Source organism: Taudactylus pleione, unplaced genomic scaffold (genome assembly GCF_031769625.1).
Source record: "Taudactylus pleione unplaced genomic scaffold, aTauple2 ptg000183l, whole genome shotgun sequence".
Taxonomy (NCBI): domain Eukaryota; kingdom Metazoa; phylum Chordata; class Amphibia; order Anura; family Myobatrachidae; genus Taudactylus; species Taudactylus pleione.
Genome location: NW_028284585.1, coordinates 5,429,971 through 5,451,676, shown reverse-complemented (window position 1 = coordinate 5,451,676; position 21,706 = coordinate 5,429,971). Strand labels below are relative to the sequence as shown.

The following is a 21,706-nucleotide window of genomic DNA, read 5'->3' as shown; positions in this document are numbered from 1 at the left end:
GGCCTAATGAGAGTTCAGGAAAGCCAAGAATCCCTGGAGGTGGCTGCTCCTTGTGGGACTTCATGCTAAAATGAACAGAGCGTCTATTTAATGTCTGAGAACCCGCACACTGACTAAGGCTTGCCAGAAGTTTACATTCAGCACAGAGAATCCTTTATTTTCCTATATGTGGGGCCCTGATTTATTGTTGTCCTGACTTAAAGAGATCTGTCTCGACCTATTTTATTATAAAGCACGTTATTAATGTAAGCGTTTGAATGGGGCTTAGCAGCAGACAGTAGTCGTACTTTGTTATATTTTTTTCTCAGGTTTTTTTTTTGGTAATCTGTTAACCCAGTGAAGCTTTAAAAAAAAGGTTAGTTTATCAGCATAATACTTTGTAATTAAAGAGCACAGAATATTTAATTGGCATCTGTTAGGCAGATCAACAATACGCAGAAAATATATGCGTTTGACTAATTACAAAAATATGTAATTAGACTTATGCAAGTCTGGTTCCCAGATGCCAGAATAAGCAACAAGTAGTTTTACAGGTAGTATACATGTTTACAGACATTAAATAACGTAAATATTACAGTTTTAAACAGTAGTTGAATAAATTAAAATATAAAATACTTCATCAGGTGATAAATGAAATAGAAGAAAACACTGGGAAGGATGTTAACACATCACTAATTTTGGAAATAGATGTTATTTATTCTTGTGTAAAATCCCAAGAGACAAAGGTACTAAAGAGGGGAATTATATTTGTTCTCACATGTAATAGCTGCCAAATAGATACCATTGCCCAGTAGACATATTTGTTTAGAAATGATGGTAATATTACTTATTAGAGGAGGAGGTGGTATTCACCTGTTGTATGCATCAATAAAAAGTCTGACTACTATGTACTGTTTGTACGTATGTATGATATAGGTAGAAGACAGAGAAGAGATTAGATAAATTTGATAGATAGACAGACATATGTAAGAGACAGATATACAAGAGAGAGATAATGAAATAAAGAAGGATAGATAGATAGAACGAGAAATATATACAGAACATATAGAGATAATATAGATAGCTACATCCATAGCATGATGGAAAAATAGAGAGGGAGAGAGAGAGGGAGTGAGAGAGAGAAATAGATACATCCATAGCATGATGGAAAAATAGAGACCAATGCAATGAGAGAGAGAGATAGACAAATAGATGATAGATAGATAAATAAATGTATTTGTGAAGATACATCGATTAGAGATAGGTGAGATAAAAAAAAGAATGACAGTAAAATAGACAAAAAGATAGAGCGAATTAAAAAATACATAAGAAAATGGAGCTAAATAGAGAGATGGAGAGCGAGAGAGAGAGAGAGAGAGAGAGAGAGAGAGAGAGAGAGAGAGAGAGAAAGAGAGAGATTTATCATACTTTCAAGATAGATAAAGAGAAGTTGCCCATAGCAACCAGTCATCTTCTAGCTATTTTTTTATACAGTCGTTAAAATGACAGTGAGTGGCTAATTGGTTGCTATAGGAAACTTCTCCAATTTAATTTCTCATAAAGGTTAGATACATCTCCCCCATAGAGCGATAGAGACATATAGAGGTAGACAGAGAGAAATAGAGAGAGAGAGATATGCAAGTAACTTTGTTGCACCTTGACAAAACCATGTTGCACTGCAGGTAGAGCAGATGTAAAATGTGTAGTGAGATTTAGATATGAGAGAGGGCTGTGTCGAAAACTAAAATCTACATTATTTAAAAATAAAGCTGCCCAGCATTTATGGGCTACATGCAGTAATCAGTATTTACCACACATGCAAAATCATGTATGTAATCGCACCCCTTACATTGCTACATGTTTTGTCCATGTACAAAGTTAGTTGCTCTTACTTGCTTTATTCCCAACTCAGAATCAGGCCCATAGAGAGAGATGGATATGAAAGAGATAAATGGAAATATGATAGATAAATAGATAACCAAATATATATGGAAAAAGTAGATTGATAATAGAATGATAGATAAGATAAAAGGAGCTAAATAAATGGATTGATAGATGACAGATAAACTTTCTGGAGCTTTTTCCCTATAAGCAATGCCATCTATATATGGTGTTGCCTAGTGATGCCTATGGACTTCTTTATGCAGAGTTCTCTTGAGAGGGATCCAAAGTATAGAATAGATAGCAGACAGACTGATATACAAGAGAGAGATCAGATGAATAGATAAAAAATATTAACCAAAATTAGATAGATAGATAGATAGATAATGAGAGGGAGATACATAGATAGCGAGATATATAGATAGCGACATATATAGTGAGATATATAGATTGTGAAATACATAGAAAGTGAGAAAATAAAGAGAAGGGCCATGTGAAAGAGAGAGTGAGAAGATAAATGGATATAGAGATAGACAAATGATAAATAACTATATAAATAGCTAATTGTAAATACATACTGTATATAAGAAAAAGGTGAGATGAAAAATAGACAGATAGATCTGATACGTGTAAAGATATGTACTTTTTCCAAATTTGTTGTCTTATTTGCTTCATAACCACATACAAAGTCACACACAGCGTACCAGGGACTCTAGGTTAGTACTTCTGTCGCAAAGGAGTTGGTATAAAATGTGTATAAAGTCACAGATTAGGCATAACAAAACATTGCAAGAGGCATGGTGTGGCCGTTCGTATCGGAACTCTATCTTTTGCCTTTTTACCCTGATATGTGACTTAGGTGCACACAGAAGTACAGGTAATGCCAGCCCTCGTAGTTAGTGTAATCTTGCAATGTACTTTTGTTGCATTAATGATGCTACTGCGATTCATGTCTTATTTAGACCGGTATCCATTTGGCCCCGATAATTCTTCTCAAAAAAGAAATGGACTGTTATTGCGATTTTTGCCCAACGGTCATTATCGGGCACATGTCCCATATTCATGAGAAAACACACAGAGTCGCTGAAACCTGTGTTTTTTGTGACCGCCGACATGAAAACGGGGCTGTTTTGGGGGATTTTCTTTCACCTGCCTGAGGCAAGTGAAACACTCCCCGATAAGTGCCAGCTTTCAGAGCTAAATTGATAGTACCAGGGGAAACATTACCACCAAAATAATAATTGGATACAGGCCTTATATTAATATTTATTGAAAGTGACGCTAGGCATGGCAAAGTCTGTGGAACACCAAATGGGTTAATTGGCACGATTTGACCAAATGTGTATTTGGAGGACACATCTGTAGGAAAGAAATAAGATAAGGAAATGAAACAACATAGATCAATAGATAGATAGATAATATATTTTTAGCTATACTATGTCTACTTATCCCATTGATACATTCTGTCTCTGAATATGTCATAATGCAGGGATGGGGAACCTCAGGATCCAGTCTAAAGATCTACAGTAAAAATGTAGACAATGTCTGGATAGATTCCAGATGTTAGACAGGCAAAAGGTTGACAGAGTCAAAAGGTCGACGGTCAAAAGGCCGACAGGGTCAAAAGGTCGACATGATAAAAAGGTTGCCATGAAAATTGTCAACATGAAAATGGATGACACATTATTTTTTAGTTTTGTTATTGTTAAGGTTAGGCACTTACTGTAGGGTTAGGGCTATGCAGTTACCATAACGGTTAGGATTAGGCATCAGGAGGGAGGGTTAGGGTTAGGCACTTACCGGAGGGTTAGGCACTAGAAGGGATGGTTAGGGTCAGGCACCTGCCCCGATAGTTAGGGTTAGGCACCAGGAGTTAGGGTTAGGCACCAAGGGGAGGGTTGGGTTTAGGGTGAAGATTAGGGTTAGAAAAGAAAAGTGTCGACCATGTTCATGTCGACCATATGTATGTCGTCCTTTTGACCATGTCGACCATTTGTACCTGTCAACCTTCTTACATGACGACCATTAGTTTGTTGACTTTTTGTCCCTGTTGACCTATTGCCTATCTAACATCTGGTGTCTATCTAGATATTGTCTACCTTTTTACTTTAGATCTTTCAATCCACATTCGGGAACCTTAGGCCCATGGGCCGTACAAGGCCCGCGGCGTCATTTGGTCTGGCCCTCAGAGCTTTTTTCTGCTAGCCTCACCTGGCTAGCAGGGTGCCTAGAATGGCCCCCTGATATCAGAATCTATGCAGAAGTGCTGCCAGGAGCGTCCTCAGGACGCTTCAGATGGTCACACCGCTGCCCTTACAGCTCCCACTCCGGCATTGCTGTAATCACCGGCGATTGTGGCCCCGCCCTGTGTGACGTCACATGAAGGGAGCATGCCCTGCATCGGGTCCGCGAAAAATGTTTTTTATATATATATATATATATATATCTCAAAATGGCCCTCGGCAGAAAAAAGGGTCCCAACCCCTGTCATAATGAGATCAAATGGTATTAAATAAGAGTTTTGCTTGTTTATATTGTTTAGTTAAATCGTATTTTGGCTGACAGTTGTGAGCTTTTAGAGGCAAGCCAGGGATCCCTGGATTTGGATCCATATCCTGAAAAAACTTTAAAAAGGCAGCTCATAGGCTAAGAAGATGGTGTTAGCTGCTGCGGCCAAGCTCCACAATGCTTCACATTCTGGAGCTTGGTAAATCTGAGTTTTGCAACCCCATAGAAACCTATGTGGGCTGCTGTTGCTGTCGGAAATGGAAAGACTATGGCAGATATCTGCTATGGCCTTTTCTGCACACATCCTGGGGATACTTAATATTTGCAGGTAACCCCTGAAAATGGGATTTTGCCATGACTGTAGCCAAGGACAGAGGTATTCTCAGAAAACAAGTGTCCCTAATAGTTTATCTTTGTTTCCATTTCCATGTTGTAACAGGTTAACTGTTCATTTTAGAAATAATAGATTATTAAACACATGATCTATACGTTGGTTAAATGGACAAATCCACATTGGCCTCTTTCCCTGAATTTCTTTTTCAAACCATTTGAGAAAGTACGATGGTTGTGCTTTAAAAGATGTGTTAAATGTTTACAAGTTGCCTTCATCCTTGCCTGTCCATAGTATGTGCTGCTCCCTACAGCATCAACTATATCTGTTACCATGTTATTTTGGAATGACTGATTTATAGTTTCTGCAGAAGTTATTTGTCATTTTATTTAGAGTATGCATATCTATAGAAGTTTGATATGTTAGCATTGAAGTCTGATAATTTGCTCTTCTTTGCAATTTTATGGTCCATTTAGTAAGTGGACATTAATTTATAACTTAAGCCTACCTTTAGTATCTCAATTTCTCTGGCCACTGGTTTAGAGCTATAGTTTAATATGTTCAACATTGCAGTGGGCTATTGAGCACCATGGTTTGTGATTTTAAATCAGACATGCTTTGAGACCAACACAGTGTCGATGAATATCGGCTTCAGGATACGGGGATTGGCCTGAAGCTATCTTCCTGTGCAGAGGACGAATATAGTTTCAATATAAATACTTCCATCGTAATGAAATGATTGAGTTAGACAACTCATTTGAAAATAATTTAGACTTTACTCAGCCACTGATCAGCCCTGCTCCACCACCCAGGCTTACACATTATTTCCATAATGTGAAATCACAGTGTATGATTTGCAGGGCCATAAAAACATCTATCAATAAGAAAACCAAAACACATTTTATTGCAATCACTAATAGACATGGTTAGTTTATCTGTTCTGCAATAAAATGGAATTGCATTGAGAGAAAGACCGTTAGGGTGAATTAATTATAAAATAACAGTTGCTAAGATACTTCACCGACTTCATATGATTATTGAATTCATTTCTAACTTCTTAGACCACATAAGTGTGTGATATAAATTAAAGGCAAATAAAAGCCAGTGAACTCATAACAAATTGGTAATTGTTGGTCGGCTCTTTAATGAGTTTGGTGAAATGTCAGCACATTTGTTATTTCATGCAGTTGTGCATCATATTAATAGATTTACTGAGCAGTATACTGAAAATTGGTTTGTGGGCTTTATAGGAATATAGACATTATCAAGAGTCTAAAGAATTTTAGGTACTCTGTATACTCCCATCTCTTTTGCCATATGACAGACCCACTTTATAGTCTCATTGTAATTGTGTTAAACTTTTCTCCACAATTTGCACATGTATACTAAAGGAATCCTGAAGGATATGCATTTCTAATGCTTACAGTTTAACAGCATTTAATTAATTTGTAAATAGCAGGACCCCGCATCTAGATAGTAGTGACACAATATATGGTGGATGCACCTCTATCATTCTGTCCCAATCCAACCTACTTTTCCCACCCTCTCCTCACTAGTAAATTCAAGCCCTTTGCCCTTCTCCCAGGGAGAAGGAACAATGTCTCATGAATACGTGTCACTACTTGCATAACGTGCTATTCAGTAGAAGTTGATTTAAAATCTGTAATTTATTTTAATGGCCTTTGCTTTTATTCACTTAAAACCAACAAAGCCTGACAGTTGGCAATCATAATGTTACATCTCTCTCTCTCTGCCCCCCTTATATCTCTCTCTCTCTAATCTTGTCTGCCCAATTATCTTTGCATCTCAATTTTAACTTACTGTTCCCTTATAATACATCTCACTAAAATCGACTATTTCTTGTAAGAAAACGTTTCAATTTATAATAGACTGAAAATTGTGAAGCACAGTCAATCATCTCATAACATCTCATGGTTTTGTAAAAAAAAAAATCCTTCCAAATTATTGAAAACCTTCTCTTCTCATAGTTTTATTTGCATTGCGTAGTATAAAAGATTTTTTAACTTGTAGATTTCTGTATAAAACGCTTTACATGTTCCTTGTATCCGCCTACTCGCCCCTTCTCCGATTCTTTCATCTCAGCTGCAGTTCACGTCTGCATTCTTCAACAGCTCACTGATCAGTAATTTATTTCCAGACTTCTGCATACTTATTATCAATGGAAGGTTAGAATTCAAGGCAGAGTTACTATGTGCTACATTGCTTAATTTAAAATAAAAGTCATTACAAAGTGAGATTAATCTGTAATAATAGCTCTTCCATTTGCTGCCCTTTACCACTTGTTGATGATTCTGCTTTTTTTTTATTTTTCACAAAGTGCATTTATGGCACTGAGATGACATAGACAGGTAATATTATGAATCTCATTATAATTTACGGTGCTCCTTGAATATTAAACACTTATTATTTCCTATTTAACTGGATGGCACATACATATAGCCAGTATAGCTAGCATAAAATAAAATCATAAAATAAATTATAATTTAATAGTTTAGGGAGATCATTGTTCATACAGACACACACATGTTTCCCTAAATAAATGGCTGTGTGCTTAATAAATAATCCATATTGAAGCAAAAATTATTATATAAAATGTTTACAGTGCATAGTAAGGAGATTTTACCTTCCACTCACTACTTCTGTGGCCCAAACCCCCTGATGTTTATATGTGGTTCTCCTGCCTTGTATCATCTCCTGTTTTATATTTATACAAATCCCTATGTACACAGTTGGTATGGGGAGGCACATTAGCATACATATGGCATTGTGTACACAAGCATCACTGAACAATCTCGATTTCTACACAACCCCACAGAGCATATCATTGTGCGGATCAATTACAAGCTGTGCGCCTAACACACCAAACGTTTCTTTGCTGGCAAATGGCTGGTGCCAGTGGCAAATTGAGCTTATACAGTATATTTGAAATACACATTCTTTGGTGTCATGTGTAATTTATACACTGCTCCTTGCCAAAGTCTATTGTAACCATATCCAGTGCTTTACATCATTAATAAAACAAATGCAATAGAAAATTGGCATTAATTGTACAGAAAAACAAATATTATAGTAAAGAAGCGTGTATAAAGTCTCTTTACATGTACTTATAAAGGCAGATTAAAATCAATCGTTCAAAATGCGTGTGTCACTTAAAAGAATAAGTTTGGAGGAAATGTGGGAGAACAGCTGCCTGGAGCTGGTAAGGACAAGCATCTGCTGAAAGAGATCTGGAGATCTGTCAATAGTATCAGCATCGACATCTCACCTTACACGGACACTGACTTCAGCTAATCATGGTCATTTGCAACTGGAATTCGCTCAATCACAATAACAGGAGACGTGCTACAAATACATAGACTTACACAAGCTTTGGGAGTAGTAAATAGATTAGATAGATGATAGAGAGACCAATAGATAAGAAAAAGATAAAAAAGAGAATAGATAAGATATATATATAAATAGAAGAGAGAGAGATGCATATAAAAGAGACAAATAGATGATAGATAACTGTCACTTTTCAAGCACAGACTCTCTCTCTCTCTGAGACAGATATAAGAAACAAAATAGACAGACTAGGGATAGATATATAAAAGATAAAGAGAAATAGACAGGTAAGATAGATATTTAAGGATAGATAGATAGATAGATAGATAGATAGATAGATAGATAGATAGATAGATAGATCTATAGCTAGATACATGAGAAATTAATATAAGAAACAATATAGAGAGGGACAGAAGAGAGAGAGATAATACATAGACAAATATGTAGATAAATAGATAGAATAAATAGTGTAAGGTTTTCTCCAGATAGGTAAATCTGGCCTTAAAATGATCGATCATATACTTAATAATTTTCTTCTAAGCTGATGAAGTTAGGACTACCTCATTATGGGAACATATTGCTTACTCCTGATTTTCGCCATATGAAATAACCACAGGCAATCAAACAGGTGGGCATTGTGCTGTAGAATTGAATACATCAGCTGGCTGGCACTGACCTTTCTGCTATTCTCAGGCTCCTGACTGGCGGGTACATTCTCAGTATGTCCCAGAGGCCCGATTCCCTGTACTGAATGATGCATCCCATGTCATGTTGTCCTAGTCAGCAGTGCAGGACTGGTTCATTGTGGTACCCAGACATTATGCTATGTAACATAACTCATTTAGCACTGAGATATATGGAGACTTTGATAAATGGGCCTTTGGTAAAGGAAATAGATCAGCTAATAGCTCATTATCTTTCTTAAACTAAGAAAGCACCACAATGAAGATTATGGGCAATCACATAATGAAATCTCTTTTATGTCTATCAATACACCAGTCAAAGGGCATAAGTGCTTAACACTCCACTCCAACTCGTTAATTGATTTTTACTATTAGTCACCTTCTTCATGTCTTAAGCATTGAGTTTTCATCATACTCTGTTTATTCCTTTTTCCACTGAGACCACACAATGCAAATGTGTCCTTTGTTCCTTGTGAGTCCCATAATACACCAGAAATATAATTTGACATTGGTAATAGATGCTAGACCAATGCTATTTTTCTATAAAGCATTTGCAGTTGGCACTGCAAGCATTGATGAAGATTGACCCTCTGCTTTGCCCTCTTCAGGCGCTGACCTGTTCTCCAACTGCACGGAGGAATGCAAGGCCCTGGGCCACTCGGACCGCTGCTGGATGCCCTCCTTTGTACCTGCAGGTGACGGCCGCCAGGCGGCAGATTACCGCAGCAACCTTCATGTGCCCGGCATGGACTCGGTTCCGGACACTGAGGTGTTCGAAGCCCCCGAGGTGCCTCCAGGAGGGGAGAGATCCTTTTCCACCTTCGGGAAAGAGAAGGCGCTGCAGGGGCTGGCAGGAGTGGGTAACGGGAGCGGAGGAGGGAGCACGCAGGAAAGGAAAGAGCTGGACGGCCTGCTCACCGCCACCAGAGCGCCTTACAAGCCCCCCTATCTGAGTAAGTACATCAGTGGCATCAGGGAGACCCAGCTGCAACCTCATTGCACCCGGCTATGGAGTTTGCAGTGTCCTAAAAGTAATGGGATATTCGCTTATTATACAAAATAAATAAATTAGACACATTAATGCTATACCTATTGGAAGAGGCATTTGTTTGTATAAGTCAAAGGGAAGATTGTGTGTTCTATTAATCATTTACATGAATCCTACAGTCTCTGAGTGGAGGCTGCCTTGATGCTAATGTGAGTAGTGTTCTGTTTTCAGTGATGGCTTGACAATGATCATTGTAGAACATGGCTCGGACTGTTTATTATTTAAGTGCATTATGTAAAACATATGACAGACTACTGCTAACAGGGTCATATACTCATAACATTAGTCTATCTGTTGGTATTAGAGAGGTAATAAAGTATGGGCACAACAAAAAAAGACACAAGGAGAGTGCACTATAATCTCCAGTGTCTTTGTGTCTTTTTTGGTTGTGCCTATATCTATAAAAGAGTTATCTAGTAGCACCCCACTAAATATAAGGGTACTGATAGAAATGCATTTATATATATGTAATATAGTTGTGAAGGGGCTTTAAAGATCTATCAAATCATAGAAACTGGTGCAGGATTTTTTACTTTTTACTATTCCTTCTAAAAGACCTAATGTTATACAGAGGTAGAACTGGGAGGGGCAGTGGGCAATGGATAGGCTACTCCCTGCACTTGGCAACAGAGCACATTGATTTTAAGTAGAATATCTATAAGCTCTGTTGTTAGGTCAGGATGTGTGTTCAGGAGTGAATATACAGTAGGGTCTGTCCATGTCTGACCAATTATGCTCTGAAAACCTTTTCACTAACGGGAAAATAGAATCTATATTTCTAGCAAGCAGTTTGGTTTTGAGTGTCTGGTAAGCCAGGTCATGTGACTGACCCAGGTGTGTGTATGTGTGAGCTATGATACGGGTAAGTGACACCAGGAGGTAGATTGGGAAAGGGATTCTGTTTCCCTAAACCAAAAAGTGTAGTTCTGCCCCAAGCCAATCACATAATTAGCGTATTAGATTTTGTATTGACTAAAAGATAATTATTATATATTTTAGTACTAATTAATATGTCACTGTAAAATATGATTGGTTATATGTTGCACTTCTCCACAGGGTAGAGAGAGGGTATAGTGTGAATAGTAAAATAACACTTTGCTGGATAATTATATATTTAGTTTTACAATAAACCAATATAGCGTTAAAAAGTTACATTTTGATTAACTGCAGAACTGGAAGTGAATTAATTTTGTAGTTAACAGAGAGCGTATGTTCACTTTGCTACAACATATTTTACACTATTCTGTATTTTTGTAAGGATGTTAAACAGAAAGATGTACAATAGATAGTTATAATAACTTGTTTTTGTGTCCGTGTGACAGAGTGTGCCTGCCTTGTTCCTTTTTTCATTTTATTGCGGTCTTTATCTCAGCTGCTTTTTTATATCCTGTTTTAATGTTTTTATGTTTCTTTTTTTTTAACTCTACTGAGGCTCCCATTCATTCTGTCTATCAATACACACTGCTCTGGGCTCTCTTGTAAACCATTGATGGATTTCATCACTTTCCTCCCACAAGATGCTTTTGTACTTCTCACCCTTTGTCTTGTTGCTTTTAATGTAAAGCTGTACCATAATCCCTTCCTATTTCTATTTTTTTCATCCTCCCTCTTTTTTGCACTTTCATTCTCGACCCTCCTGTTACTGCTAATTGTATTCTTTTTCATTCTTTTTAATGCCACAAACTTTGACCCTAGTTTTCGTCATAACAGACATTTTGCTATTCTGTCAAGGATGGAACAGATATATAAAGTATATATATATACATATATATATATATATGTGTGTGTGTACAGGGGTACTGGGATCTTAAATAGAGTAAGGTTCTGAGGTTATATACAAATAATAATGGCTCCAAGTCTTGTGCTTCGGTACTGAATGTTTATATTAAACTGTTCTGCTCTGACACATGGCATTTGGTAAAATAAACAAGACAGGGACCTATGTAGACTTAAACACTTGTGATTGATAATAAATAAAAAGACATTTAAAAAACTCCAGCTGCTAGAGGCCAGGGTGGGTAAATGTGTGCATTTCGACTTGGCAAAGAACTTGACATGCAATGAAGAAGATAATGCCTGGTGAGAAACCTTACTTGGGAATAAATAAGGTTAAACATACTATTGTAAATAATAAACAGGATGTATCATTATATATTTTCGAAGAGTTACATGTACATTACATGTTTTACTCCACTGGTAACATTATTTGTAATTAGTTCCAAGCATTTTTTTTGTTGCTCAGCATAGTACCATCACATATAGTTCTTCATTGTCAAAGAAATAGCTTTTGGGTTTGGTTAACTTTGCAGCACCAGCTAAGGTAACACACAGTAGGAGCAATTAGGGTGAAAAGTGGTGGCCTTGAACTATATGCTCCCAATCTCACTTACTTTATATCTTGATTAATAGGGGGGAATTCAATTCATCATCCTTGCAGGAATTAATTTTTCTCTTAAAAAATTTACAAAACTGTACAACAGCTTGTTTCAGCTCACTTACATCTATCAACTAAAATAGATACTAATACCCCTTTTATACCAAAAGTCCCGGGTCTGACCTGGGATTTGGAACACGTTTCCAATCCGGATCAGACCCGGGACAGACCCCTTTTACACCGCGGCGTTCACACCAGTGCTGGGTCAGCACTGACCCAGCTCTCCTGATGCAGGTGAGCAGTGCTTCTTCCCCACCCTCCCCGACCCTCTTACCTTACTCCGCACCAGTCCAGAGGCAGGGGGGGTGGGTGGGGTGCGCTGCTTCGTGCTGGTCGGGCCAGCGCTGGTTGCAGTGGATGTTTGGAGATGATGTCATCGTGACCCAGATCGCTCCATTTACATTGCAGGGTGACACTGGAATGACCCGTGGTCAACCCTTTACATTGCAGGGTGACACTGGAATGACCCGTGGTCAACCCTGCAAACTACCCGAGTTTGATCCCTGGATCACTGGACCCGAGTGGATCTATTTACACTGACAAAAATCCCGGGTTGATGCATGTTCACGTGCATGAACCTGGGATTTTCAGGTTGGTGTAAAAGGGGTATAAGTTAAGTTACATGATTAGTACTCCCATTGAGTGGGTTTGAGAGGTTTGTGTGGCACCTGGAGGCTTGAGGGCATGTGGGAGGATATTTTATTTTATAAGTAATATGGGGATGTTTTTGTATTTATGAGGTTGGGGGTAATGTGGGACCATTTTGAATGTTAGAGAACCACACATATACAGCCATTGCAATTATCAGGTTGGCCAGCCAGTGTTATAAATAGTAGTAATGCATTTAGTAATGTTTTAAACGTTGCAGGGGGATTTACATTTTTTTTTTAGTTAAAGTGGCTTCAGATGACTAAAAAAATCAACTTTGCATGCATTTTTATGCACCCCAAATTTAACTTCGGCATTTATTTTAACATATTAAATATGCTTTCACTGCTATTAAAAATGCACATTTCTGCCATTTTAAAAGCGGTAAATATTTTTCATGGGGACAGTAATAGCAATCTATATGATATACAATATTTTTTTGATATTTTTAGGGTAAAGGCTGTAATCCCCATTTTTTTTTTTTTTTTTTTTTTCCACACAGGTTTTTGCCCCAAAAATTTTCGCACCCAATTTTTTACAGTTAAATAGCATGAGAATCAGGAGGGTGCATAGCTGCGGTAATCAGAAATTGGCTGTGATACCTTCATTATTTTGGCTGCAAAAATCTTGTGGCCAGTTGAATATGCCCCTTCGGATACAGTCTATGTGGATGTGTGAATATCAGCAATAGTTTCTTTATATAGTCAACTCTCAATTCAAGTTTAGTGATTACATCAGGAAAACTGTATATATGTTTTAGTCTTTTTAGACTTTTAGGTCTGATTCTGAAGTGGGATCAAAGCAAAAAAGAGTAAGTAACTTTGCGCCTCACCAAAACCACATTGCACTGCAGGTGGGGTAGATTTAAAATGTGCAGAGAAATTTAGACTTGGGTGAGTTGTATCCAAACTCAAATCTACATTGTGGTGTAAAAATAAAGCTGCCCAGTATATGTGGGCTATGCGCAAAAGCAGCCACTAATTATCCTTCATACAAAAAATAAATAAATTTTCACCCCTTGCATTGCAACTTGGTTTGTTCCATATACAGAGTTACTTGCTTTTTTACTTTACTTCCACCTCAGAATCAGCCACTTAAACATAAAAAGACTATTTTGCAAATATAAACCCTATCCCTATATTATCATATGTTATTTTCACTCTCTAGTAGAGTTTATATAGCGCTTACCTGTTCTGCAGCTCCTGCCATGTCCGTTGCCGTCCAACAAAGCAGTTCATGCTGTTCAGTTCAAACCTGATGACATTGTGATTTTGACGCAGCAAAGAGGGCCAGACCACTGACAATGGTGGCAGCTTCAGGTGAGACATATGCTATATATAAATATATAGCAAATGATTACATATATGATATAGGTTACATTTGCAAAATAAGCCTTTTTGCATATTTATTCTCTAAACAACTTCAAGTCCATATAAGTGGAAATAGAAAGATATAAGAGGATGATACTGGGTAAGCACATATGGATGTGTGCATATGAGTATCATTATGGCTTTCACGACACATACTAGATCAAATATATGAAAAAAATATTTAGGAATCAAACATATGTATCAGCTATGTTGTCCTGACTGAGTAGAGATTTGCTTTAAGCAGATACTTTACATGAGTAGTTTAATTAGCTGTTGTGTGGTCGTGATGTATCGTGAATTGTGGTACTCCAACATCCCATATTTTCTTGCACACCTCTATGCGGTGTGAGAGAAAGTGTGGTTTGATGAATCTGCAAAGTGCCAGTGTTAGGACCATTTTACGGCACCTTACATCCACCGCCACTAATTGTAAGGCCCCATAAGAGCTAAATTGCCTTCTGAGCAGTGATGCTATTTTGTGGTGGTGAAATCCAACAAGATATTATCATACAAACATAATCTTGGGTGAGGAATGTTTTCTTAAGTATAACCCTAAATATGTAGTGTAGGTTTTGGTAGGCATTCAGGAAAATGATATTCAAGTTAGCCTGTTGCCTTTAGAGAAAAGGCAATATACACAGAAGATTTAAGGTGCCCACACACATACCGATCTGCCCACGAACAGCTGATGTGTACGATTTGTGTACGATTTCCCTTGAAACTCTCCCCGGCAGCTCAGCACACGATCTCCACACGATTTGCACACGATTTGGTGTCCAATCATACGATCTCTACTGCAGTCAGACTTTTTACAGTGCATCGGGTCCTAGATTGTCAGATCTGCCCTACTGCACGGCAGATCTGAAGATGTGATGTGCGACCAGCGGTGACGCGCATCGTGATTGTGAGTGGGGACTCACGATTTACTCAGGATTTGGCCATATTTTACGCGATCTGTCGTTCCAATGCATAGGAATCGGCCAGATCGTGTAAAATATCGCTATGTGTGTGGGCACCTTAAAAGTAATATTGGGCACACATGGCTATAATATGTATTTGAACAGAATTAAAATATTCTTTGAATGACATAAAGAAACCTGAATGAATGAATATCCAACACAGCAACATAATTGTTGTACAAGTAAGCAATTTATACAATCAAGGACAAATGATATGTAAATATACAGGTCACATTTTCAAACTGAACACCTTCACATAGCAAAGTAACCAATGAGAACCAGGGAGCATCATGTGATGTAAATAATAACTAGAGATGAGTGGTTTGGTTTTGGCTTTGGCTCAGATCTTCCCGCCATGCTTGTATCTCAGAACTAGAGATAAGCAGTTTGGTTTGGTCTCGATTCTATTAGCCAAATTAGTGCAAGTTCGGATTGAATTTATTGGCTATACAAAACACATAAGAATTGGATATCCAATAAGATGTCAGTTTTGAGATCCGAACATAACCAAGTAAAGCCCAAACTGCTAATTTCTACTAAGTACGAGACAAAACATCATCTTTCACAAACAGCTCAGCACAGATATCTGTAAAAGATGAAGTTTTGCCTCATTCCGAGATCTGAACTTGGCGGGAAGATCTGAGCCAAAAAACAAATTGCTCATCTGTAATAATAATGAGGCTTGTATTACTTCCAGAGCATCCTATGTAGAATGACAGTGTTACCTTGTAGCACTATATAAATAATCCAGTGATTGTAATGTATATGGAAGTGTCTAAAAAATATGTCAATGTGTCAAGTTGAAACAAATATAAATAATATGTACTAAATTTAGATATAGATACATTTACATACATTTCTCCATTCACTATTATGCTGAGATTTAGAACATACATTGTCAGGTCATAGGCACTTTTCTTGCTGGTATCAAAGAGAAAGTTGTCAACTAACAAAATGGGCTTAGCTCAGGTTCCCAAGATTATGTACATCACTCTCAGGCTATAAAGCAGACACAGTTTGTGTGCAGTTCAGTAAACAACGAGAGGCCATTGAGACTGCGGGAGGAAAGCTGCAATTTAAAAAATAAAAGTCATTGTATAGACAACAGTTTTCTGATATCTAAATGGAATGCAGCTCAATAAAATAGTACAGAAAATACCATGGCATCCATTAATGTCTATGCTGAGCCAGCTATGCTGTGCAGATGAACAGCAATGGCATTAGTGACTCATAGGCTAGCATGAGGATACGGTGTCATCACAAAATCAATGTATGAATATAAATTCCTACAGAGATTCTGTTTCACAGCACAATCCACGTGTACCAGTGTGACAGGAAAATCAATGGTTACTTAGGGGGAAATGGATCAAGTCTTCCAAAGAGTGGAGATGTGGACAAATGAAGACGTTGCCCATAGCAACCAGTTAGCTCCTAACTAGCATTTATCTAGTACAGTATATAAAATGATTGGTACAAGCTGATTTTGTTGCTATTGTTAACTTATCCACTTGTCTACTCTTAAAAAGGCTTAATACATCTCCCCATAGTCTAATGTGATCCAGATCCTTCCTCTGCATCTCCTTCTATCATAACACTTCCACATAATCATAAAATAAACACATAGAGCACAACTAGCATGTTTGCACACTCATCTTCTGAAATAATAATGGCTACTGAATTGGGAGGAGGGTTTGAGAGGAAGGGCACTGGCTTACATGAAATAGATAATGTTAATACACATTTTATTCATACTGAATAGGTAATTCAGTATGAATTAAATAAGACCATACTTAAATTCAAATAACACCAATAATAATGAACTGCTCTGTTATGAATTCTAACATTATTGCAGAGCATAACCTATGCCAATATACATGGAAATTATTTATTTTCCTTTAAATGCAAATTCCAAATATATTTGTTCTGAATATGTTATGGTTTGTCATTAAAGAACTATAGGAGGAAAAATATAAAATAACCCCTGAATTAAAACTGTTACCTTTTACTATAATCTTGTGATATGTTATTCTTAATATATAATATTAAATTATATAATACAATATTATACATTCAGAATAGGTTAGAAAGTTGAATTAGGGATATTTCAGATTGACATTTTCAAGCCAGGAAGATGGGGTTGTCCTTTGATGCAGATTGGTAATGGTTTCAAAAGGTAATTCAAGTTATTGTGTATTGGAAGAAATATAAGATCTATAAAATGTTGAACATAATAGACTTTTATTTTCATCTTTATTAGTTACACAACCATATAATTCAATTTTCTTAATTATTGTATCAGAAATAAAGAATGTATTCACTTTGTTACATGACTGATGACCCAGACTTATGTGCCATCTTTCACTGATTTCAGACGTGTCACAGAATCACATGTTAAATGTCTCTCATGACTTCTGCAAATTTAAAAATGATCTCTTTGTGTGTGCACTGTTCATTCAAAGAATGAACAGACAGGGCAAAATAAGGTCATCTACAATAACAAACTAGATAATAACCTAAATTTATCTCTAATTGCAGTTCTGGATTATGTAAAGTGTATTTGCACAGTTCTAATGCTACTGAGAAATTGGCACTGCTTTTAAATGTAAATGTGCTTTGTAATATTGTATTTTTCTTAAACAATTGAGATTGGCTGCTATGTTGATTTAGCGCTAACACAGATATGTTGAAACAGTTGTTCATCTACATAATAATTTGCATTGATTTCAGAATATATATATAGACAATTTCAATTCATTTTTGTTCAATCTAATGTCACTTTTGTCAGTAAAATAGACATCCACTCAGTTTTGGTTATGGCTTTATTTTAATATTCCCAGATTATAATTTTTTTTAATCATTTTAATAATAATAACAATAATTTTTCAAACATATTTTATTTATTTTTCTGCTGTTTATGCTGAAAAAAAGTCCAATTTCATTCATGGATAATTTTTGCTAATTATAGTGCTTCCCTGGCTCATGTTATACATTAAACATGAGAACTTCGTTTACTGTTCAGCTTCCCTGCAGCAGTAACCCGTGAGGGTTAATTTTTGTAGTGTGCTGCAACATTGATGCAAAAAAGTGAAGAAAAAAAAAAAAACAGGCAGCTATGTGATCCCAAAATACTATCTATTTGAACTGTTTTAAAGCAGCAATAATTTAAAAAGAAAACCAGTCTGGTATAGCCTTTAAAAATGATTGCCACTTTAAATCTGCAGTCAAGGTTGCTGGAATCACACTGTTCTCAGAATTCAGGGGGTATGACCTTGAAAATTCGGTGGAGTTCCTTTTGAATACTTAAACACATTTTTATATGCAAATTTTGGGCATGCACAGTGTGAATTCAGGCAAAATACACTACACTTGAGTATACACTCAACTGTGCATCATCCTCTAATGTTCAATTTACTTTACTTTAAGTATAGATACAAATGTTGTACTGTTTCATATATCAGTCCCCATTTAGTCTGTGCCCTACTTCTACATTTTGTATTGTCTTATGTCCTATATTTCCACTGATTCACATTTTACCCTGTAGCTACTAGGATCATGACCTCCTCTTCAAAAACTTCTTTAATATGCTTTTGTCCTATATACTGATAAATCCATTAACACAAATGCTAGTTCGTTGTGTATCCTCCCTCTCAGTTTTCTTTATAGGATTATGTATCTGAAGGTACTTGTTAAGTAGATGTTGCATAATGTTATCCAGTTATGCGTGAAAAAAAATGTTCAGTCAGCAAAGTTCATAATTAAAGCTAAAACACATTCAATAATGACTTTATTAAAGGCATGAATTGAACCAAATATACCAGCCAATAAAATTGTCAAAATGATCTACTGAATACTCCCAAGGCACTCATTATTCATACAGTATTGCATGTGGCAAATGACAGAACCAAATCTCCAGTAGAGGGAGCACAGGTAGACACATTATTCCTTGATATGACAGCAGTAAAAGAAATGTGAAAATTAAATCACTACTGGCTGAAATCGACTAACTTAATTATAAAACCGAGTCATGTACAGAGAAAAATAGCTGTGCTGTTTTTTCCATAAATATGAACACAATTAACACTATCTGTATTGAATTCAAATATAACTTTAGTTTAATGATTTAAGCTTTTTACTTTCAACTGATATATTATGAGTAAAATGAAACATTATATTGTCAATGACTCTACTGTATCAATTTACAGATTAGGACAATGACATTTTATGGTGTTACATTATGTATGTTTAGCTTTTTTATCCACTTTGCTTTGCGTTTTCTGACTTGGAGATAATTTTTGCAATATATTCCCAAGGGCTTGGTGGTGGCATGATTCTAATATGATTATAATATGATTCTGCTTAAAGTTTTGGAATCATATCATATTTATTTAAAAAAAACAATTCTGAATAAAATTGCAATTAATATGGATCATTTTAAGTTTGTCCTGCACACTTCCCAAAGCCATTTGTGGTCCCTGTGGTAGTGTCAGGTGGCCAAACTCATGATGTGAAAATAGGGAGCATACTAGAATTTTTTTTATTTTTGTGTTGACATATAAAGTGGGTACAGCTTTGTTTGGAAAATAAAATTATAGCAACTATGGATTTGTCATGTAATTTTTGTAAAAGTTATTAATTCCCAAATTAATGGAGAATCAACAAACTTAAAAACAATCTTAATTTCTAAAGGAATCCCTTTTATTAAATAGATGTTTATGGAGAGTGCTCTAAGATGTGCTCTACTGTACTTTTTCCCTCAGCATGACCTTGATGGCAGTTGTGGGTGGTTTGGAATTTTCCCAATTAAATACTACAAACATTTAGGAATCAATTCAAATAGCCACGAGAGGGGCAAGTTGCCATTGTAACAGCATGGAAAGGCTGCCAATGGCACCGCAATTCATAACCCTCACAACCCAATTTCACCCCAATTTGTGGATTTTTTTACAAAGCCCTATGGAGCAGCAAACAAAAATCTGTTAATCCGAGGTACCATAAGTGTGACGTATACCCGTACTTACTCACACACGAGGTGACTTGCAGCTAATTGAATTGACCCCTTAGTTGCGAAGGCTCAGAATTCACACTGAATATCATACTTGTAATCAGGGGCAGCTTTATTCCCAACAAACATTAACATGCTCCATATTATGACCCAGATCACTATCATAAGGATATTAAGCCTAAATGTACTGGATCATGATTATATTTTATTTTTTAACTGCCATGTGGTTTGTCAGGTGTAGCATACATCTCCCGAAAAAGACTTTGCTGATACTCTATTTGTTGGATCAGGGCCAACGTCCAGATCATTGTTCCCTAGCAACCTTCAATAAACTTTGTGCACATTCCATGCACTTGATTATTGCAACCTTATCCATGTCCAAATTTCAAAACCTATAATTTTGGCTGGCAATAGTAGCTGCTGTTGTACATTATCTATGGGTTTACTTCTTGAATTGGGAACTGTCATTGTGCCTGTTGGCAAGATTGTCACTCATGGAGCAGTAGCACCAATGGCACTGTCTGGTATTTTATTTTTGGTTTAGCCTATGAAAAATTATGTTTGGAATGGGGGAAAGGGGGTGGTGCTTTGAAGTTATGATTGTTTGGTCAGGCATTTTATTTTGAATTTATCATCTGTTTGCTTAATGAATGTTGCATCCAATTAATTTGTAAAGTCCTGAGATGGGTATCTGAAGAAATATATGGGTATTTATTTTCAAGTGCAAGTAACATTTGAATTTTTTGCACTACACAATGAAATAATGGGAGGACAGTGTGGACAGTGTGGTATGAGCAATGTATATAAAATAATCAGATCTATTGTACTCTGTAATAGACTGAATTACTATAGTACAATGTAAATGTAAAAATGTAAAAAATAAATCAGACAATGCAGACTAAGTAGTGTGCCAAAAGTCATTGCCTCACCTAGTATTTCCCTGGGTAGGAGGAATAATCCATATGCCTGCCACACTTTTATGTTCATGGTTTCTGTATTTTCTGCCTAAATAAACCTCTGTTTTAAGTTCCTAGCTTCTGTAAAGCACCTTGAGTCCTATTGGAGAAAATGCTATCTGAATAAAATGATTATTATTTGTATTATAATTTTTTATTAATGCTGTGTATTAAGCATGCACAGAACAGAAAATCTAAATAGCACAATCAACAAGTTCACAGACATTTTTCTCTAGAACCATTCAGAATAAATAAGTACCAGAGGAGCTTAATATATACATCTGTTTGGCCTTTGCTACTATCCATCATTATGTTCCATGTACTGTGATTGGCCTGATTCTATGAGGGTGTACATGTGGCGGATTGATTTATTAAATTGATTTACAAAATAATGAAATTCAAATGTATGCTGAATTGCTCATTCATCATTCCCAGGAAACAAAACTATATAAGTGAGCCTTTTGCTATAAAAAAAGTAAAACACCTTATTTATTACACAGTGTTGGGAAAAGAGGTGGTACCACAGAAACCAATCATTTGCATTCAACTTCTAAACTAAAAA

General features: G+C 36.5%; 1 protein-coding gene across 5 annotated transcripts in view; it reads left to right on the top strand.

Moving 5' to 3' along the window:
- Positions 1-21,706, top strand: part of PCDH10 (protocadherin 10) — a 62,957-nt gene that overhangs the window by 5,941 nt on the left and 35,310 nt on the right. For 2 of the 5 annotated variants that reach the window (XR_015878906.1, XR_015878907.1), the window contains exons 4-5: positions 9,336-9,680; positions 14,057-14,176. The exons of 1 other annotated variant lie outside the window; for it this stretch is intronic. Coding sequence is in view for 2 of the 4 variants with exons in the window: in XM_088476095.1 (XP_088332221.1) it covers positions 9,336-9,680 (345 nt within the window). In the remaining 2 variants the exon portion in view is untranslated. The remainder of the gene's footprint in view (positions 1-9,335; positions 9,681-14,056; positions 14,177-21,706) is intronic. 2 more of the 5 variants (XM_088476095.1, XM_088476096.1) reach the window with 1 other exon arrangement.